This window comes from Myodes glareolus, chromosome 9, assembly GCF_982192425.1.
Source record: "Myodes glareolus chromosome 9, mMyoGla1.1, whole genome shotgun sequence".
NCBI lineage: Eukaryota > Metazoa > Chordata > Mammalia > Rodentia > Cricetidae > Myodes > Myodes glareolus.
The window spans coordinates 4,330,524-4,347,645 of NC_142034.1; the positions used below are offsets into that span (position 1 = coordinate 4,330,524).

At 52.2% G+C, this 17,122-nt stretch overlaps 1 protein-coding gene across 1 annotated transcript in view; it reads left to right on the forward strand.

The window, feature by feature from the left end:
* Positions 1 to 17,122, forward strand: part of Dnah17 (dynein axonemal heavy chain 17) — a 117,430-nt gene that overhangs the window by 29,008 nt on the left and 71,300 nt on the right. Inside the window, exons 23-33 of the mRNA XM_087909708.1 lie at positions 1,322 to 1,438; positions 1,539 to 1,625; positions 3,937 to 4,089; positions 5,053 to 5,301; positions 10,363 to 10,485; positions 11,508 to 11,855; positions 11,942 to 12,033; positions 12,307 to 12,433; positions 13,115 to 13,267; positions 15,337 to 15,462; positions 16,039 to 16,146. Coding sequence (XP_087765834.1) covers positions 1,322 to 1,438; positions 1,539 to 1,625; positions 3,937 to 4,089; positions 5,053 to 5,301; positions 10,363 to 10,485; positions 11,508 to 11,855; positions 11,942 to 12,033; positions 12,307 to 12,433; positions 13,115 to 13,267; positions 15,337 to 15,462; positions 16,039 to 16,146 — 1,683 coding nt within the window. The remainder of the gene's footprint in view (positions 1 to 1,321; positions 1,439 to 1,538; positions 1,626 to 3,936; positions 4,090 to 5,052; positions 5,302 to 10,362; positions 10,486 to 11,507; positions 11,856 to 11,941; positions 12,034 to 12,306; positions 12,434 to 13,114; positions 13,268 to 15,336; positions 15,463 to 16,038; positions 16,147 to 17,122) is intronic.

Consider the following 17,122-nt stretch of genomic DNA (forward strand, 5'->3'; position numbering starts at 1 on the left):
ACGGCTTCTCCCTGCCTCTGCCTTCTTTCCTCCTCTATCTGCTTGGAATTCCCGCCTTACTCAATTCTGCCCTGCTGTAGGCCAAAGCGCCTTTATTCATTGACCAATGGTATTCACAGCATACAGAGGGGAATCCCATGGCAGACATCCATTGTCAACATGGAAGAAGTCTCTGTTGCGGGGATATAGGCTGGGCAGGATGGGGGAAGTCCCTCTGTAGGAACCCTCTAAGGAGGCTCTGCCTTTCCCATCCCCTCCCAAGCTCATCAGCTAACAAACATCGCTCCCTCCCTCGGTCCTTCCCTCCCTCTTTCCCTCCCACTGCCCAGCTGCACCAACTCTAGCCACTGTTCACATCCACGGCTCAGGAACAAGAGACACAGAGCCACAGGCCCATGGCCCTGCAGTGCTGTCTGCCAGGGTGGCCCTGTGCTGTCGAGGGTCCCAGAGTTGGTTGGGTGTGAACCTTAAGCAACAGGCTTATGCCTGCCCCAGCCACCCCACTCAAGGTCCAACTGAAGCATGTGGCCAGTTCCTAGGGGCTCCCAGGCCATGCCAGGGAGCAGGTTGGGGTGTAAGGGTGCCACATACGGCGGGTTGAGTAGGAATGTCTCATGGTGCTCAGAGGGGTTCAATGGCCTAAATGTTATCACTTTCTAATTCCTGATGCTGGGTCCTTGGCCTGACCTGGGTCCTTAGCCGGACTTACACAGACTTCTGCCTAGATAAAAGGCTTTAAACTATATACCGGTGGACGGGCACACATGCACAAATGTTACACAGACGCTCCCATGCACACATGAGCATACACTTTCACAGGCATACACATGCATACACATACACAAATACATACTTAGGCAGACATGCATCCACACACGCAGACATGCATACACACACACACACACACACACACACACACACACACGTATGCACAGTGTACATCATAGATAGGTTCAAGCCGATGAAGGCCGGAAGAACTTCTGGTTGGCGGAGGACACAGAGCTAGGTTCACCATTCTGGGGCTGAGCGGGGACCACATGAGCACTCGCTCCTCTTTAGAGGTGTCTCCTGAGCCTGCAGCTATCTCACGACAGAGCGTCTATAAAGGGAGACATGGGGGGCTGGGGAGACAGCCTGGCTGCTTTCGCAGAGGACCTGGGTTCAGTTCCCGCACCCACACAGCAGCTCACATCTATCTGTAACTCCAGTTCCAGGGGATCCAACCCCTCCTCTGCCCTCTCCAGGGGCTACACGCGTGTGGCACACATACCTACATGCAGGCAAACATCAGACACACCTCCCCGGCCTTCGTCTCCCACAGGAGCTGCCAGAGCAGTGGACCAACACCAAGAAGCTGGCCATTCAGGTGAAGCAGAACGTGGCTCCCCTCCAGGCCAACGAGGTCAACATCCTGCGCCGCAAGTGCCAGCAGTTCGAGGTAGCCTGACAGGCCTGGGCTGGGGCTGTGGCAGTGGTGGCAGTGCACCGAGTGTCCTGAGCCCAGCGGGGCCTGTGCCCCCTCCCTTGCTCTCTTGCAGCTCAAGCAGCACGAATTCAGGGAGAAGTTCAGACGCGACGCCCCCTTCTCCTTCAGTGACCCCGACCCCTACAAGTCTCTGAATAAGGTACTTACACGCTGTGCTGAGGTCCGAGTGGCCGCTCTGGGGGCCTCGTGAAGTGCTGGTCTTCTCTCATGTCTTTACTCTCGCACCTAGGAGCGTAACGTAAATGGGACTGCCCTCAGGCCAAGCGTGGGTGGGGGGGACTCTGTGTGTGTATGCGTGTGTGTGTGTGCGCGCGTGCACACATGTATGTGTGTAAGTGTGGACATATCGATGACGTGTCCCCTTCTTAGCCACATAGCCTCCACTCTACCGCACGGCTTAGAAAGCTATTTCAGGGCCACTGCCCATGGTCCTGCAGACGTCCTGCAAGGCTGCCTCTGTTGCACTCATGCCCAGCTACCTTCCTATGAAGCAGTCTCCAGTCACCTGAACTTAACTCCTGTCCCTTCCTCTCTCGGCCAACCAGCCGCCAGGTGTTGCCTGTGCCCCCACTCTGTTCTCACTGCCCAGATGTTAGAGTCAGCATCCAACGCTTAGGTCCACAGCCACGGCCCGGCCATCTCGCTCCGGCCAAGGAAGATCCTCCCAGGGCAGGGGTTCTCAGAGTCTGGGCCAGCTCTGAGTCTCTTAGGCCTCTTGCACCCACTCCAGGGTCCAGACTTGGGGGACCTCAGCTCGCTCGGTGAACCCCACAAGGTCCTTCCAGTCGCCTCACATTTCCTCTGCCCTGAGCTCCCGTTCTTAGGGTCAAGGTTCCCCTTTTTCTTCATGGCTACTTCACATGTGGTTCACTCCCTGAGCCACAATCTCAACGCCACTACCCCCGCCTTACAGCAATTCTGTGCTGCTCTTGTCAGTTTTAATAAATGAGACTATGGAATGGAAGTGATGGGTGCTGGGGGATCGATCCCCACAAGGACTGAGGCACTAGGGGTGCGGTAGTACACACCAGTCGGCTCAGCTCCTGAGAGGTATAGGCAGGAGGGGCGGGAGGTCAAGGACAGCTTCGGAGAAGGTTTAGGTCTTCCTGGGCTCCAGGAGAGCCTATCTCCAAAACAAGTTAAGGAATAAAAGGCAGCATGGATATGCCACAGCCTGCACAGCCCAGGGGTGACCTGACTGGGGCCCCATGGAGTGCTATGTTATTTGCACTCTGAGAAATAAATCTTGCCTGAAGACCAGAGGCAAAGCTAAAGCCAGTAATGTTCAGGCAATGGTGACACACACCTTTAATCCCAGGATTAAACGTTCAAGGCCACCCTGGGCTACCCAAGATTGATGCAGAAACAGATCCAGGTGGTGGCGGCTCCCACATTTAATCCCAGTCCTAGGGAGTCACACACCTTTAATCCCAACACTAGAGGGAATATAAAATAGGAAGCGAGAGAGAGGCTTAGTCTGTTTAGTTTGCAGTCACCCAGCCTTGGCCGAGGTAAGACTTCTCTAGTGGCTTGGCTGCTTTGCTTTTCTGGTTTTCAGGATGAACCCCAATTACAAATAGATTCCCAGACACACAGACAGAAAAGCTGGGTTCTATGTATATATGATTACCCAGCAGCCCAGAAACTCAATACATTGATTATATACATCTGAATCCGGGAGGCGGGTTTGTTGTACACCGTCAAAAGAAGAGATTAGTTTAGCATTATCTCAGCGGAATGTCTAAGTCAGCAGTCTCAGGCCGTGACCATCCGGGAGAAGGGAGAAGGAGGCTATGGTTGATCGTTTCTGCACACGCTGTCAACATCCCACACAAGGATTTTGTGGGGGTTCACACTGCAAGATGTGACCTTGTGGGGTTCACATATGCCCAGCAAGCTGAGGTCCCCAGGGTCTGGACCCTGGAGCGAGTACAAGAGACCTATTGAGTTCAGGACTGAACCCCTGAGAACCCCATACGTTCCTGCCCTGGCTAGGGTAAGATGGTCAGGCCATGGCTGTGGACCCGGGCACCGGATGCTGACTCTAACATTTGGGCAGTGGGAACAGAGAGGGAGGCAATATCTTTACCATCTCCCTGAGCCTGACTTGGGAAAGACCTTGTTGTGTCCTGGGTCTGAGGCACTGGGGTCCTTGCCAATGGCTTTGCCCATGCCAACGACACACATTCCCTCAGGACTTTATCTACTTCCACACAGCCCAGAGGCTGTAGAGACAAAGCTGTCTCTGACTACATCCCAGAAGGCAGCTGCCATCTTAGCTGGCTGGGGCATTAGTCTCCACCAAGGGATGGGAAGGCGCAGCTGGAAGACAGAGAAGATTTGTTGGGGCATGGTGGAGAAAAGAGATCGAGTAGGCAGGAATGGGGGCAGGGCGGGGCACTCAGGTTTGGGGGGGCAGCCCACTGATGTCCCCTCCCCTCCCATCCCAGCAACAAAAAAGCATCTCGGCCATGGAGGGCGTGATGGAGGCGCTGTGCAAGTCGGCCAGCCTGTTTGAGGTCACGGTGCCGGATTACAAGCAGCTGAAGGCTTGCCACCGGGAGGTCCGCCTGCTGAAGGAGCTGTGGGACATGATCTTCATGGTGAGGCAGGCCAGGCCCCGTGGGGCGGGGTGGGGGTGAAGGGGGCTGGGGACTCTGCAGGAGGCCGTCAGGGCACCGAGAGGGGACCTGGCCCCAGCTGGGGCCGCTTCCCAGAGGCCTTTGTAGTCGGGCTTTATCTGGACAATGTCACCTCCACCTGCTGCCTCCCTCCCTCCCGCCGGACTCTCTTCTCTCAGACTCCATTCCTTTCAGTATGACCCCTCCTACTTGCATGGCCTGTTTGCTTGCTTGGTTGGTTGGTTTTGGCGGCCTGTTGAGTGTAGTTCGAGTTGCTAGCCCAAGTATAGGTGTAAGTAAGTGTATTTACTCCAGCAAGAGCAACTTACCAGTGGCCACCCCACTGAGGAATATAGCTCCGCCTCCCCCAGCCACCTCAGAGAGGGGTGAGGCCTCGTGAGCCCCTCATTGTTGAAAAGACCAAGTCTCACATGGTTCTCCCGGCTGTGAACGCTCCCACGCTGGGCACTGTTGATGCAAGAAATGGGTCTGTGGTCTCAAGAAAATGACCACACAACCCACAGTATTTCACTGAGGCTAAAGGGCAGGAGCCATGTCAGATCCAGCAGGCAGCAGGGTCGGATCCTGCTGTGCTCTTATCTCTAATACAAGGAGTCCTGAGTGGCCAGAGCTCGGCCTCAGGTTGCTACTAGACTGACTGACTTGTTTATACAATTGCGAGCACCTGGACCGCTAACGCACGTCTTGGTTTCAAGATGCGCTGATCCTGGAGGACTTTGAATTTCCACTGAGCAGCTTTTTCACAGTTTCGTTTTTAACGGAGTTTGTCTTAGCACTTTCTTTTTTTGAAAGCGAAGACAGTACAACCTGACTCACGTCCCCCAAACTCTCCAACAGCAGATGGCACAGGGTGCTGCCGCCGAGGGAGGATGGAGCAGGGCGCCCAGGGAGGGTGGGGGGTGACACGGGATGCTGTCCCTGTAGGTCAACACTAGCATCGACGACTGGAAGACCACCAAATGGAAGGACATCAACGTGGAGCAGATGGACATTGACTGTAAGAAGTTTGCCAAGGACGTGAGGTCTCTGGACAAGGAGATGAAAACTTGGGATGCCTTCGTGGGGCTGGACAACACCGTGAAAAACATGATCACATCCCTGCGTGCCGTGAGCGAGCTGCAGAACCCCGCCATCCGAGACCGCCACTGGCAACAGCTCATGCAGGCCACCCAGGTACCGCGGCTTGATGCGGAATGGACGGAGGGGCGGCTGCTGGCAGGTGGGCTAGCCTGGGGTTGCCTGAGCAGTGGGGGTGGGGTGTCAGTGCATGAGGTTGGCAAAGCTAGACCTGGGCCGCTTCTGTGCCGTGGTTCGGAGCTGGGGAGGGCAGTTTGCCTTCCGCTCTGCTGGTTTTAAATCCTTTGACAGCTGTGCAATGTAGTTTGATCGTCTTCATCCCCCCCATTACTATCCCTCACCCCCTCCTACACCCACCAAACCCTTGCTTCTTCCCAAGCCCCCCCCTTATTTTTATGTCTTTTTGTTTGCTTGTCTTATTTATTGTAGCTCGCTGAGTTTGGTTTAGGGGTGCTTCCCTGAGCATGGAGGTGGGGTTATTTAGCTAGAGCAGAGGTAACTTAGCAGTGGCCGTGGCACTGAAGAAAACGACCCCTTCCACCATTCTGCCAGCAGCCATTTCTTGCTGTGGGGCCTTGTGAATGTTTACGGGCTTGACCAGCTGTGAATCATTATACTAACTATGCCCACTGCACACAGAAGCTTCTCTGGCTCTGGCTGAGAGCAGCACTCGTCTCCGGGTATAATCGTAAATATTTAGAAGGCAGTGTGACACTGTGTCCCTTCAACAAAACTCAGTAGCTTGTTCCCCATGTGGCCTATGACCTCCCAAGCCATGCACTTCTGACCAGGTCTACAATAACAGGCATAAGTTTCCCCACTATGGAGTAGGCCTCAAATCCTATCAAAACGTGGTTGGCTACCCTATGACAACCTTGCCACTAGTGAGCACATCTTTCAGCAGGTTATTGTTGGCTGCCATGACCTTGAAACTCAATCATCTTCCAAGGCCCCATGTGTTCAGTTCACACCAGGCCCTGCAAATTACATTGCCAGTTCTGATTGTCACATACTTCCAACATATAATGGCACAGGATATATATTGCCATTCCAAAACATAGGGAAGGGAGCATAGGGAGGAAATACTGGACCAAAGCAAGACTGAAAGCTGTAAACAGAGACGCTCATTTGTTTCCTGGCTGCCCAGATCTGAATAATCACACAGAAACTATATTAATTACAACACTATGTGGCCAATAGCTTGGGCATATTCCTAGCTAGCTCTTACATCTTAAATTGACCCATTTCTATTATTTTATATTTTACCACAAGGCTCGTGGTTTATTACCTCTTGCCTCCTGGGTGACTATGTGATATCTGCCTCCTTCGGCAGCTACATGGTGTCTCTCTGGCTCCACCTTCTTTCTCCCAGCATTCAGTTTAGTTTTCCTGCCTAGTTCTATTCTGTCCTGCCATAGGTCAAAATAGCTTCTTTATTCACCAGTGGTAATAAACACAATCATAGCAAACAGAAGGAAATCCCACATCAGAAAATTAGCTGAGAAAATGCTAAACTCTGCATTAATAGGTTTTCTTCTCCCCCCTCAATAATAAGTTTCTCTGCCAACACAGTAAACCAGATCAAGCCAAACTGAAAAGGTATAGCAGCAGGCTTATTGAACAAAGCAACTCCCAGGTGAGTTTCCTGTCCCAGAGATTGAGGCCAGAGAAGTCACATGCATTCAACTGCTTTTCTAATCCACAGTCCCATGGTCCATATTCCTTCAAACAAATGCACATTCAGGCCTATCACAGCAATACCCCACTCCTGGTACCAACTTCTGTCTTGGTTAGGGTTTCTATTGCTGGGAAGAGACATCACGGCCATGGCAATTCTTATAAAGGAAAATACTTGATTGGGTAGCTTACAGTTCAGTTCATCACGGTGGGACATGAAAAGGGAACTGAGACACTTGGGCACGGCTTGAACATGTATGAAACCTCAAAGTCCACCTCCACAGTGACACACTTCCTCCAACAAGGCCATAACTACCTCAGCAAAGCCACACCTCCTAACAATACCACTCCTCTTGGGGGCCATTTTCTTTCAAACCAACACAGAGTACAACAGGAGTTTGTGAGCATACACACTGCACACAGACACCAGAACTTTGGAAGGGGTGTAGCACCCAGGCTCACACACTATCTCAGCAGGCACTTTTGTGTATGTATGTGTGTGTGTTTTTTTTAACTTTATTGATTTTTATTGCGCTCTACATTTTTCTCTGCTCCCTTCCTTGCCTCTCCTCTCCCCTTCAATCCTCTCCCAAGGTCCCCGTGTCCCAATTTACTCAGGAGATCTTGTCTTTTTCTACTCCCCATGTAGATTAGATCTATATATGTCTCTCTTATGTTGTCTAGGTTCTCTGGGATTGTGATTTGTGGGCTGGTTTTCTTTGCTTTAAAAACCACGTATGAGTGAGTACATGTGATAATTATCTTTATGGGTCTGTGTTACCTCACTCAAAATGGTGTTTTCTAGCTCTATCCATTTGCCTGCAAAATTCAAGATGTCATTATTTTTTTCTGCTGTGTAGTACTCCATTGTGTAAATGAACCACATTTTCCTTATCCATTCTTTGGTTGAAGGGCATTTAGGTTGTTTCCAGGTTCTAGCTATGACAAACAATGCTGCTATGAACATAGTTGAGCACATGTCCTTGTGGCACGATTGAGCATCCTTTAGATATATACCCAAAAGTGGTATTACTGGGTCTTGAGAAAAGTTATTTCCTAATTTTCTGAGAAATCTCCACACTGACATCCAAAGGGGTTGTACCAGCTTGTATTCCCACCAGCAATGCAGAAGTGTTCCCTTTTCCCCACAACCTCTCCAGCATAAGTTGTCATCAGTGTTTTTGATCTTGGCCATTCTTACAGGTGTAAGATGGAATCTCAGAGTTGTTTTAATTTGCATTTTTCTGATGACTCGGGATGTTGAGCATTTCCTTAAGTGTCTTTCAACCATTTTAGATTCCTTTGTCGAGAGTTCTCTGTTTAGGTCTGTACTCCCTTTTTTTATTGGATTATTTGTTCTTTTGATGACCAGTTTCTTGAGTTCTTTGTATATTCTGGAGATCAGCCCTCTGCCTGATGTGGGGTTAGTGAAGATTTTTTTTCCCATTCTGTAGGCTGTCATTTTGTCTTGTTGACCGTGTCCTTTCAGCAGGCATGTTTTAGAGAGGTTGTAAGACCACAAAGTGGGGTCTGGGGAATGTGGGGGCACACAGCTTTGGGGGACAGAATAACCTACAAAAGGTGCCTGCTATAGATTCCTCCAGGGCCCTTGCTCAGAGAATGAGGCCTAGAGTCACTTTGGGTGGCTCCCAGGGACCCAGGGTACCTTGATAAACTGATGTCCTGCTTTGAGCAAACAACCAAGGGCAGAGAGCGTTTCATGTGTCTCCTCGGTGGCCTTCAGCCCAGTGTTTAGGGGTGAGTTGTCCCCAGCCATTATCACTGCACTCCAATGACAAGTGTGTGGCTCTGGTGATTGACAGCTCCTGAAAGAGGAGACCATTTCCCAGAGGAGAGCACACAGGAAGGCACTAGATACCGGACCTGCCCGGGCCTTAGTAGCTAACTAGCCATCAGAAAGGGACAAGGACAGACGGGTGCAGGCTGGGGTGGAATGGACTCAGGTGGATGAGGGGAGCAAGGGGGCAGGGTTGGAAAAGGAGAGACATGGACAGAAAGCACAGTGTGGGGCCAAATACCTACCCTCCTGCCACGAAGGGTAGTCTTCCAGGGCACCCCTCCTAGAAGGATCATATCCAAGTCCAAGAGCCTCCGCCGAGGGTGTCCCTGGGCTCTAACACCCAAAGTTTCCCAGACTCAAACGCCCCATCCAAGTATGCCGGGAGAAATCCCAGGGACTCTGACAAGCCACTAGGGTGTTCTGCTGAGTCAGGAAGGCAGCCTGTGTCAGCAATCCCAACCCTGGAGAGGCTAAGGCAAAAGGTTAAGAGTTCAGGGCCAGCCTGGGTTGTGTAGTGAGACACAATCTCAAGAAGAATAAATGTCAATCTGAGGAAAATACCCCACTGAAAGATGAGAGGAACACCTAAGGGTGTGGTGGGACGTGGTGGGTGCTTCCCTAAACAAGATCAACAGGTGTCAGAGACATCCGAGGGTGAGCCAGCCATTGCTTGGCTCGGAGTCTACGCTCGGAAGCTTGTCTTTGTGACCGTGAGACTGCAAACTTAGGGGTAGATGTATTAGCATCTGCCGCTGCGGCAAAGACCCCGTGGTCACCGTGAAAGGAGAAAGGGTTTACTCTGCATCACAGTCAGTTCCTGCAGTTCGGGGACTGTGGTGACATCACCCATGGCAGGCGTACAGGAAAGCAGGGCTGCTCATCCCCTGTGTCCAGGAAGCAGCAGGAGAGGAAGGAACCGGTTCATCAGTGTCCCTTCGAGGGCTCACCTGCAATGGCCTCGCTTCTCCCTGCTAGATCCCACCGTTTCTTCTAACACCTCAGGCTGGAAACTAAGCCTTTGACGCGTGGGCTTTGGGGTGTCCCTGAGGATCCAAACCATAGCAGTGGGGTGATGGCAGCATATTGTGCTCGTGGAGAACCAGTAACTTGCCGGTTACCCGGAAGCTCCGTGCGGAATGGACTTTTTCCCGGGCTGCTCTGGCAGGGTGGGTGCTTCAGCAACAAAGCCCTCCCAGGTCTGAAAATGTCAGGAAGGAGGCTCCAGAACCAGGGTGCTGCTCTAGCTTCCAGGGCTCTGTGAGTTTGCTGGTCTGGGGGCACATTTCTCCATCGTCTGCCTCCGTTTCTGTGGCCTCCTCCAGCTGTGACTCGGCGCCTCACTTCTTCCTTTTGTCACCAGACTTAGGGTGCCCCTGGAGATCCGGGACAACCTCATCCTGAGGTCCTCACCGTCCGTGGGTGATGCCCTGAGATCCTAAGTGAGCGTGTGTTCGGATATGCCTGTGTACTTTTGGCCCCCACTCTAGAGGGTTCTGCTGTTACGTGGCTTTAGAAAAGAAAAAAGGAGTGAGGCTTGGAGAAGGAACTGGTCTGAGTCATGGGGCCCCTGAGTCACAGATCACAGCGCGGCCCAGTGGCCAAGGCTCCTCTGAGAGGCCCACTTCCTGCCGCTGCAGGACGCCTGGCCTCACATGAAGCATGCCTGTTTTCTCCCCTAGGTGAAGTTTGAAATGTCAGAGGAGACCACTCTGGCAGACCTGCTGCAGCTGAACCTCCACAAGTACGAAGACGAGGTCCGCAACATTGTGGACAAGGCCGTGAAGGAGTCGGGGATGGAGAAGGTGGGCACCAAAGCTGTCACGTGTTCTTCTTTGCAGAGGATCCTGGGACTCTCTGATAGGCACAGTGACTGTGAAGGGCTGACCTCAGACCTCAGACCTCAGCCTCTGGCTCTGGGAGGTCTAAATGCCTTCCCTCGAGAGCTCAAGACAGAAAAGTCATCCAGTACCTGCAGGGCTCAGTATCTTCAAATAGCCCCGTTCCTGGCGTTCCTGGCTGTTCTCTCCGAGCACACAACAGTACACTAGAGGAGACTCCGGGGACATCACTTACCTGGGGATGAATCCCTGATCTGTGAAACAGATGGGGGGGGGGTGCAGACGTGGCTCAATAGTAAAGAACACTTACACACTTACTGCTCTATCAGAGAACTGGGGTGCAGATCCCATCCCCCACATCAAGAGGCTCACAGCTGCCTGTGACTCCAGCTCCAAGGGATCTGGTGCTCTCTTCTGGCCACCATGGACATCCAGCATGCACACATACGTGTACACACATGGGTGCACACTCACATATCCATAAGTAGCTGACACATGGTGACACATGTCTTTAGTTCCAGCACCCAGGAGACAGGCAGATGGATCTGTGACTTGGAGGCTGGCTAGGGCTACATAGTAAGGCCCTGTCTCAAAAACTCAAAACAGGGTGGAGGTTAGTGTGAACTTAACAGCTGCCATTTGGGAAAAAAAATCAACCCAGAAAGTCAGTGTGCCCCCTTGTTTTATTCCAAGCCACAGGTGCTTGGATCCCTCCCTGAGCTCGCCACCCTCGATGCTCCATGCTTGTGAATTGGCCGTTTTTGACAAAATGACAGATGAGCATCTTAAGGAAGCGTTTATTCTGGCTTACATGGGGGGCAGTGCGCAGTCCCTTCTGGAGGAAGGCATGGCCGCAGGAAGCTTCCTAAAGCTTGCACGACCTTCCCAAACTGCAGCACCATGTAGGGATCAAGTGCGCAAGACACATTGAGCCTGTGGTTTACGTTTTGCATTCAAAACGCTCCCTGTTTCTGTCGCCCTGAAAGATCCTGAAAGCCTTGGACAGTACCTGGACCACCATGGAATTCGAGCACGAGCCGCACCCGCGAACAGGCACCATGATGCTCAAGTCCGATGAGGTGCTGGTGGAGACCCTGGAGGACAACCAGGTGCAGCTGCAGAACCTGATGATGTCCAAGTACCTGTCCCACTTCCTGAAGGAGGTGACCAGCTGGCAGCAGAAGCTGTCCACGGCAGACTCTGTCATCTCCATCTGGTTTGAGGTCCAAAGAACCTGGAGCCACCTGGAGAGCATCTTCATTGGCTCTGAAGACATCAGAGCCCAGCTCCCGGAGGATTCCAAGCGCTTTGATGGCATCGACCAGGAGTTCAAGGCAAGCTCAGCCGCTGGGTGTTCCCAGAAATGGCCGCTGTGAATGAGGTGGGCCCTGACACTTCTGTCCTCCCCTTCTCCCTCCAGGCCTTGATGGCAGATGCCGTGAAGACACCGAACGTGGTGGAAGCCACTAACAAACCGGGTCTCTATGATAAACTGGAGGCGCTGAAGAAGAGGTGGGTCCCCACACGCCCAGCTGAGGTGTTGCTGCAGCACAGTCATGTGCCACCGGCTGTGCAAAGGCACAGGTCATAGACTAAGAACATTCCATCATGAAGGTGGATTAGGAGCTGGGAGGGGGTCAGAGCTGGTGGGAAATAGAGCCTCTGAGTTCATCTGGGTCTATGGAGAAAAGACTGATCTGAATCGTCTGGGTCTGTGCCTTCAGTTATCTGAGGGCCTGGCAGAAAAGGGCCAACGGGCCCCTTCTTCTTTCTCCTCCCTCTTAGCTTGGCCGTGTGCGAAAAGGCCTTGGCTGAATACCTGGAGACAAAGAGACTGGCCTTCCCAAGATTCTATTTTGTCTCCTCGGCTGACCTGCTGGACATTCTTTCCAACGGAAATGACCCTGTGGAGGTAGACAGGGCCCCAGCTGTGGAAACCCCTGCATCTAGGAGCTGGAGGACAAACCCACCATGCACTCTGCACACAGTGCGGCTTTGGGCAAGGCAGCTGACCCATCTCTGCTTGTTTTCCTTCTATGGAATGGATGAGGGGAGGGGCTTCATGGGCACCTGGAAGACATACTGGGCTGTTCTCCTTGTGGTCCTCATAAGCTTTGCCCTAAGGCATACCCTGAAATCTAGGAAGACCCTTTCCAGGGCTCCTTGAAGACAGGTCATGTTTCTTTTTCTTTTTTTTAAATATTTATTTATTTATTTATTATTTATTATGTATACAATATTCTGTCTGCAGGCCAGAAGAAGGCACCAGACCTCATTACAGATGGTTGTGAGCCACCATGTGGCTGCTGGGAATTGAACTCAGGACCTTTGGAAGAGCAGGCAATACTCTTAACCTCTGAGCTACCTCTCCAGCTCCTGTCATGTTTCTTTTCAATAATAAAACTATAGGCTAGGCATGGAAAAGGGTGCATGCCAGGAACCTCAGCAGAGGCTCTGGTAACTGTGTCCTGCCCAAGGCCATTTCTGGCCGATGTCTGTGGTCACCTGAGCCACACTCAGTTAGTATTAGTCAAAGATGGGGCAGATATTCCCAAAAATAGAGCCATCGGCAACTCCAGGGTCCTTCCCCCAGGTGAGCCGCCACCTGTCCAAGCTCTTCGACAGTCTGTGTAAGCTCAAGTTCCGTCTGGACGCTGACGGGAAACCGCTCAAGTTTGGGCTGGGGATGTACAGCAAGGAGGACGAGTTCGTAGACTTTGATAAGGAGTGTGACCTCTCGGGCCAGGTGAGCCTGCCCGTCAAGCGGTGAGGCTGGGGGGGGAGGGGGAGGGACAGGCTGTGCAATGTGCATTCCTCTCTTCTATCACTCAAGGAAATGCTTAGGGGGGCTCTTTTCTATCTGATTTTATAAACATGTTTGTTTGTGTGGAGTGCCTGTGTCATGGTTTGCAAGTGGAGGTCAGAGGCCAACTTCCAGGAATCAGTTCTCTCTCTCCTTCCACCACGTTGGCTCCAGAGACTGATCTCAAGTTGTGAGGCCTGGCAGCAAGCACCTTTGTCTGCTGAGCCATCTCCCTGGCCCCGACTCAGAGACTTCACCAAATGGCCTTCCTGCAGGGTGTGACTGCATCTAAGGGGCAAAGGAAGCGGGAAGGGATAAGCTTGCCCATCTCATTGAATTGTTATGGTTTGTGCAGAATGGGGCTCTGCTCTCTGAACTGCCAGTCCCCAGCCCCTGTCACGGGAAGTGGTCGTGGTGCTTCAGTGGGTTCAGGGCAATCTTGAGGTCCTGGTTCTTCCCAGCAAGCCTTTCGCCCACACTTGGACTGCCTGGTTCTGCTGACAGCAAGCTTCCTCCTGGCCGTTCCCCGACCTCGGTGTCCAGTCACTGAAATGCTTTGGCCATTAGCCCTAGGGTAAATGTGATGAGGGGTGAGCCAGAAACTCACACAAGAATGGGGGAGCTCTAGAGGTCAGCTCACGTCTATGTCTCTCCTGCTTCCCAGGAACAGGGACTGGGCAAGACAGTTTCACATTGCCGGGTGACTCCGGACAGCAGCAAGGTCTCCTCATGGGGACAAGGTCCCCTCGTGGTAATGATAACTAGAAAAGACAGTCCACCCTCTCCTAGAGGACTCTATTCCTCCGTCCAGGTGCAGTCATGGAGGGCTGTGCTGCTGGGAATGAGTCCAGGGCCCCAGGAGGGAGCAAGGTAGTCGGGCTCCCACTAAGATAGACTTTTCTCTGGATGCCTGCCTGCTCCCTTCTCTGATTTAGGGATAATTGTATACTCTACAAGTCTTTGCAAAGGTATTGTTGGCTTACTAATGTGGCTTTTAAGTGGACTGGCATTGAGGGGGCTTTTTTTTTACATGTTATCTTACTATCATTGTGTGTGTGGTTTGTGTGTGTGCGAGCAAGTGTGTCACAGGACTCACACAGAGGCTGGAAGGCAGCCTCGTGTCCTTGGTCCCCTCCTTCCACCTTTATGTGGATTCCGAGGACTGACCCTGTCCCCGGGCTCATGCAGCAAATGCCTCTACCTACTGGGCCATCTCGCTGGCCCCAGATAGGCCATTATGCGCTTGATGAAAACCTTAGCATTTCTGCCCCTGGCGAGCATGTTATTGGTGGCCACGGCCTGGACTAAACTTTCAAGTTCTTGGCATCTTGTTCAAAGAGTTGAAAAAGCTCACACAGGCAGTAAAGTGGCCGGGGTGCAGGGAGGGGTGTTGTTAAGAAGCAAAGCGGTAAGGGCAGTGGGCGCTAAGCTGGTTCGCTCAGAGCCCTGGCTGCGTCCGTCACTTCCTTTTGTGGATCCAGTTAGTGGAGGAGTTGTTAGAGGTCAGGGACGGGGCTCTTCTTTAATTGACAGGCTTAGGTTCTGTAGGTTGTTGCTTACTACACAAATCCTTCTTTGTGTCCCTAATTCATGAGCGTGTGCATGCCCAGTCATGCAAACCCATGAGATAGTTAACGGGATTTCCCCTAAAAGTTGACTGAGAGGATCCATTCTGGCGCACTGCCCATGCTCCCAAAGCTGGACCACACTGGACCCATGCACCGCTTCTAGATCCAGGATGCGTTTGGTTGACCACAGGAAGGGAGTTTCTAGGTAGCCACAGATCAGAGGATTGGTGGTTCTGTCTAGAAAGGGGTGCGACTGAAGCTCACCACAGTGGAGGTCCTAGATGGCCAGCTGATTGGTTGGGAAAGGAATGTGTGAAGGCCAGGACAGGCAGGGTCTCTGGCTGCTAAGCTATCCCTACGCTTGCCTGCCTCAGGTCTGCAAATCTCTGGGATGAGACGTGGTGGGGGGAGGGGCTGCCAGGTCAATGTGAGGTCTTTCCCCAGGTGGAAGTGTGGCTGAATCGGGTGCTGGACCGAATGTGTGCCACGCTGCGCCATGAAATTCCAGAAGCCGTAGTGACGTATGAGGAGAAGCCGAGGGAACAATGGATCTTTGACTACCCAGCCCAGGTCTGACATGGTTGAGACCCCCTGTAGTGCAACTCCGCAGGGGAACCTTCTTGTGGCTCCAAGGTCCCAGCTTACCTTCTGTCTGTTGAGAATGGGTTTATGTTTGGCATGTGGTCTTTTAAAGAGAATTTTTTTCCTTTACTTTTACATGTATGGATGTTTTGCCTGTGTATATGTAAGTGCACCACTTGTATGCAGTGCCTGTGGAGGCCAGAAGAGGGTATCAGATCTCCCGGAACTGGAGATGGCTGTGAACGTCTATGTAGGTCCTGGGAATCAAACCCAGGTCCTCTGGAAGAGCAGTCGGTGCTCTTAACCACTGAGCTGTCTGGTCAGTCTCACGATGTCATCTTTTTCTTTTTTATTGGGGGTGGGTTAGGATTAAGGGGTTTCAAGACAGAGTTCTCCATGCATCTCTGGAACTCACTCTGTAGACCAGGCTAGCCTCCAACTCAGAGACCCATTTATCTCTGCTTCCTGAGTGCGGGGACTCAAGGCGTGTGCCACCGCTGCCCGACTAGGTCCTCATATCATCACCCACAAAGAACGGCTTCTCACGCCCTGCGCTGTTTCCAGGTGGCACTAACATGCACCCAGATCTGGTGGACGACTGAGGTGGGCCTGGCATTCGCAAGGCTGGAGGAAGGGTACGAAAACGCCATCAAAGACTACAACAAAAAGCAGGTGCGGGGACCCTGGGATCCTGAAACCGCCAGGCAGTAACCAGAAGCTCCTTGGATTGGCTAGGGTTTCTACCACTGTGATAAGACACCAGGACCAAAAACAACTTGGGGAGGAATGGGTTCAATTCGGCTTACAGCTTGTAGTCCATCAGCCAAGGAAGTCAGGGCAGGAACGGAAACAGAGGCCGGGAGGGCTGCTGCTTCCTGCCTTGTTCCCCAAGGCTTGCCCAGCCTGCTCTGTTACACTGCCCAGGACCACCTTCCCAGGGGCGGCAGCACCTACCGCAGGCTGGGCCCTCTGACATCAATCGCTAATTAAGAAAATGAACCATGGGCTTGCCCACAGGCTAATCTGCTGTGGGCATTTTCTCAGTGGAGGTGCTCTCTTGCAAATGACTCCAACTTGTATCAAATTGACATAAAACTAGGCAACTCAGGTCCCTTCTCGATCTGTGTGGGTCAGAAACAATCACGTAACCATTCAGTATCAGCCTTGGGAATACGGAACTCAGCAAGCATCTCCCCCAGGAATCAGAAACCAACACTGGGTTCTCTTAAACATTTGTGTGTGTGTGTGTGTGTGTGTGTGTGTGTGTGTGTGTGTGTGTGTGTGTGAGACAGAGAGAGAGAGAGAGAGAGAGAGAGAGAGAGAGAGAGAGAGAGGATCTGAAGCTTACCCATTAGGCCAGTGAGCCCTAGGGATCACCCAGTCTCTGCCTCCCTGGTGTCGGGATTACAAGCACGGGCCACCAGGCTGCCCCGGCTCGCCATCTCCCCGGGGCCACAGTCAACATTTTCTCCTGTTGCTTCAGAACCTCCCTTGTATGTAGTTTGATATTTATGCCGGCTTTACAGGAACAGGAAGCTGTTATTTTTTGTTTTTAATTTTATGTGCATTAGCATCTGATTCCCTAGAACTGGACTTACAGACATAAGCTGCCATATGGGTGCTGGGAATTGAACCCGGCTCCTTTGGC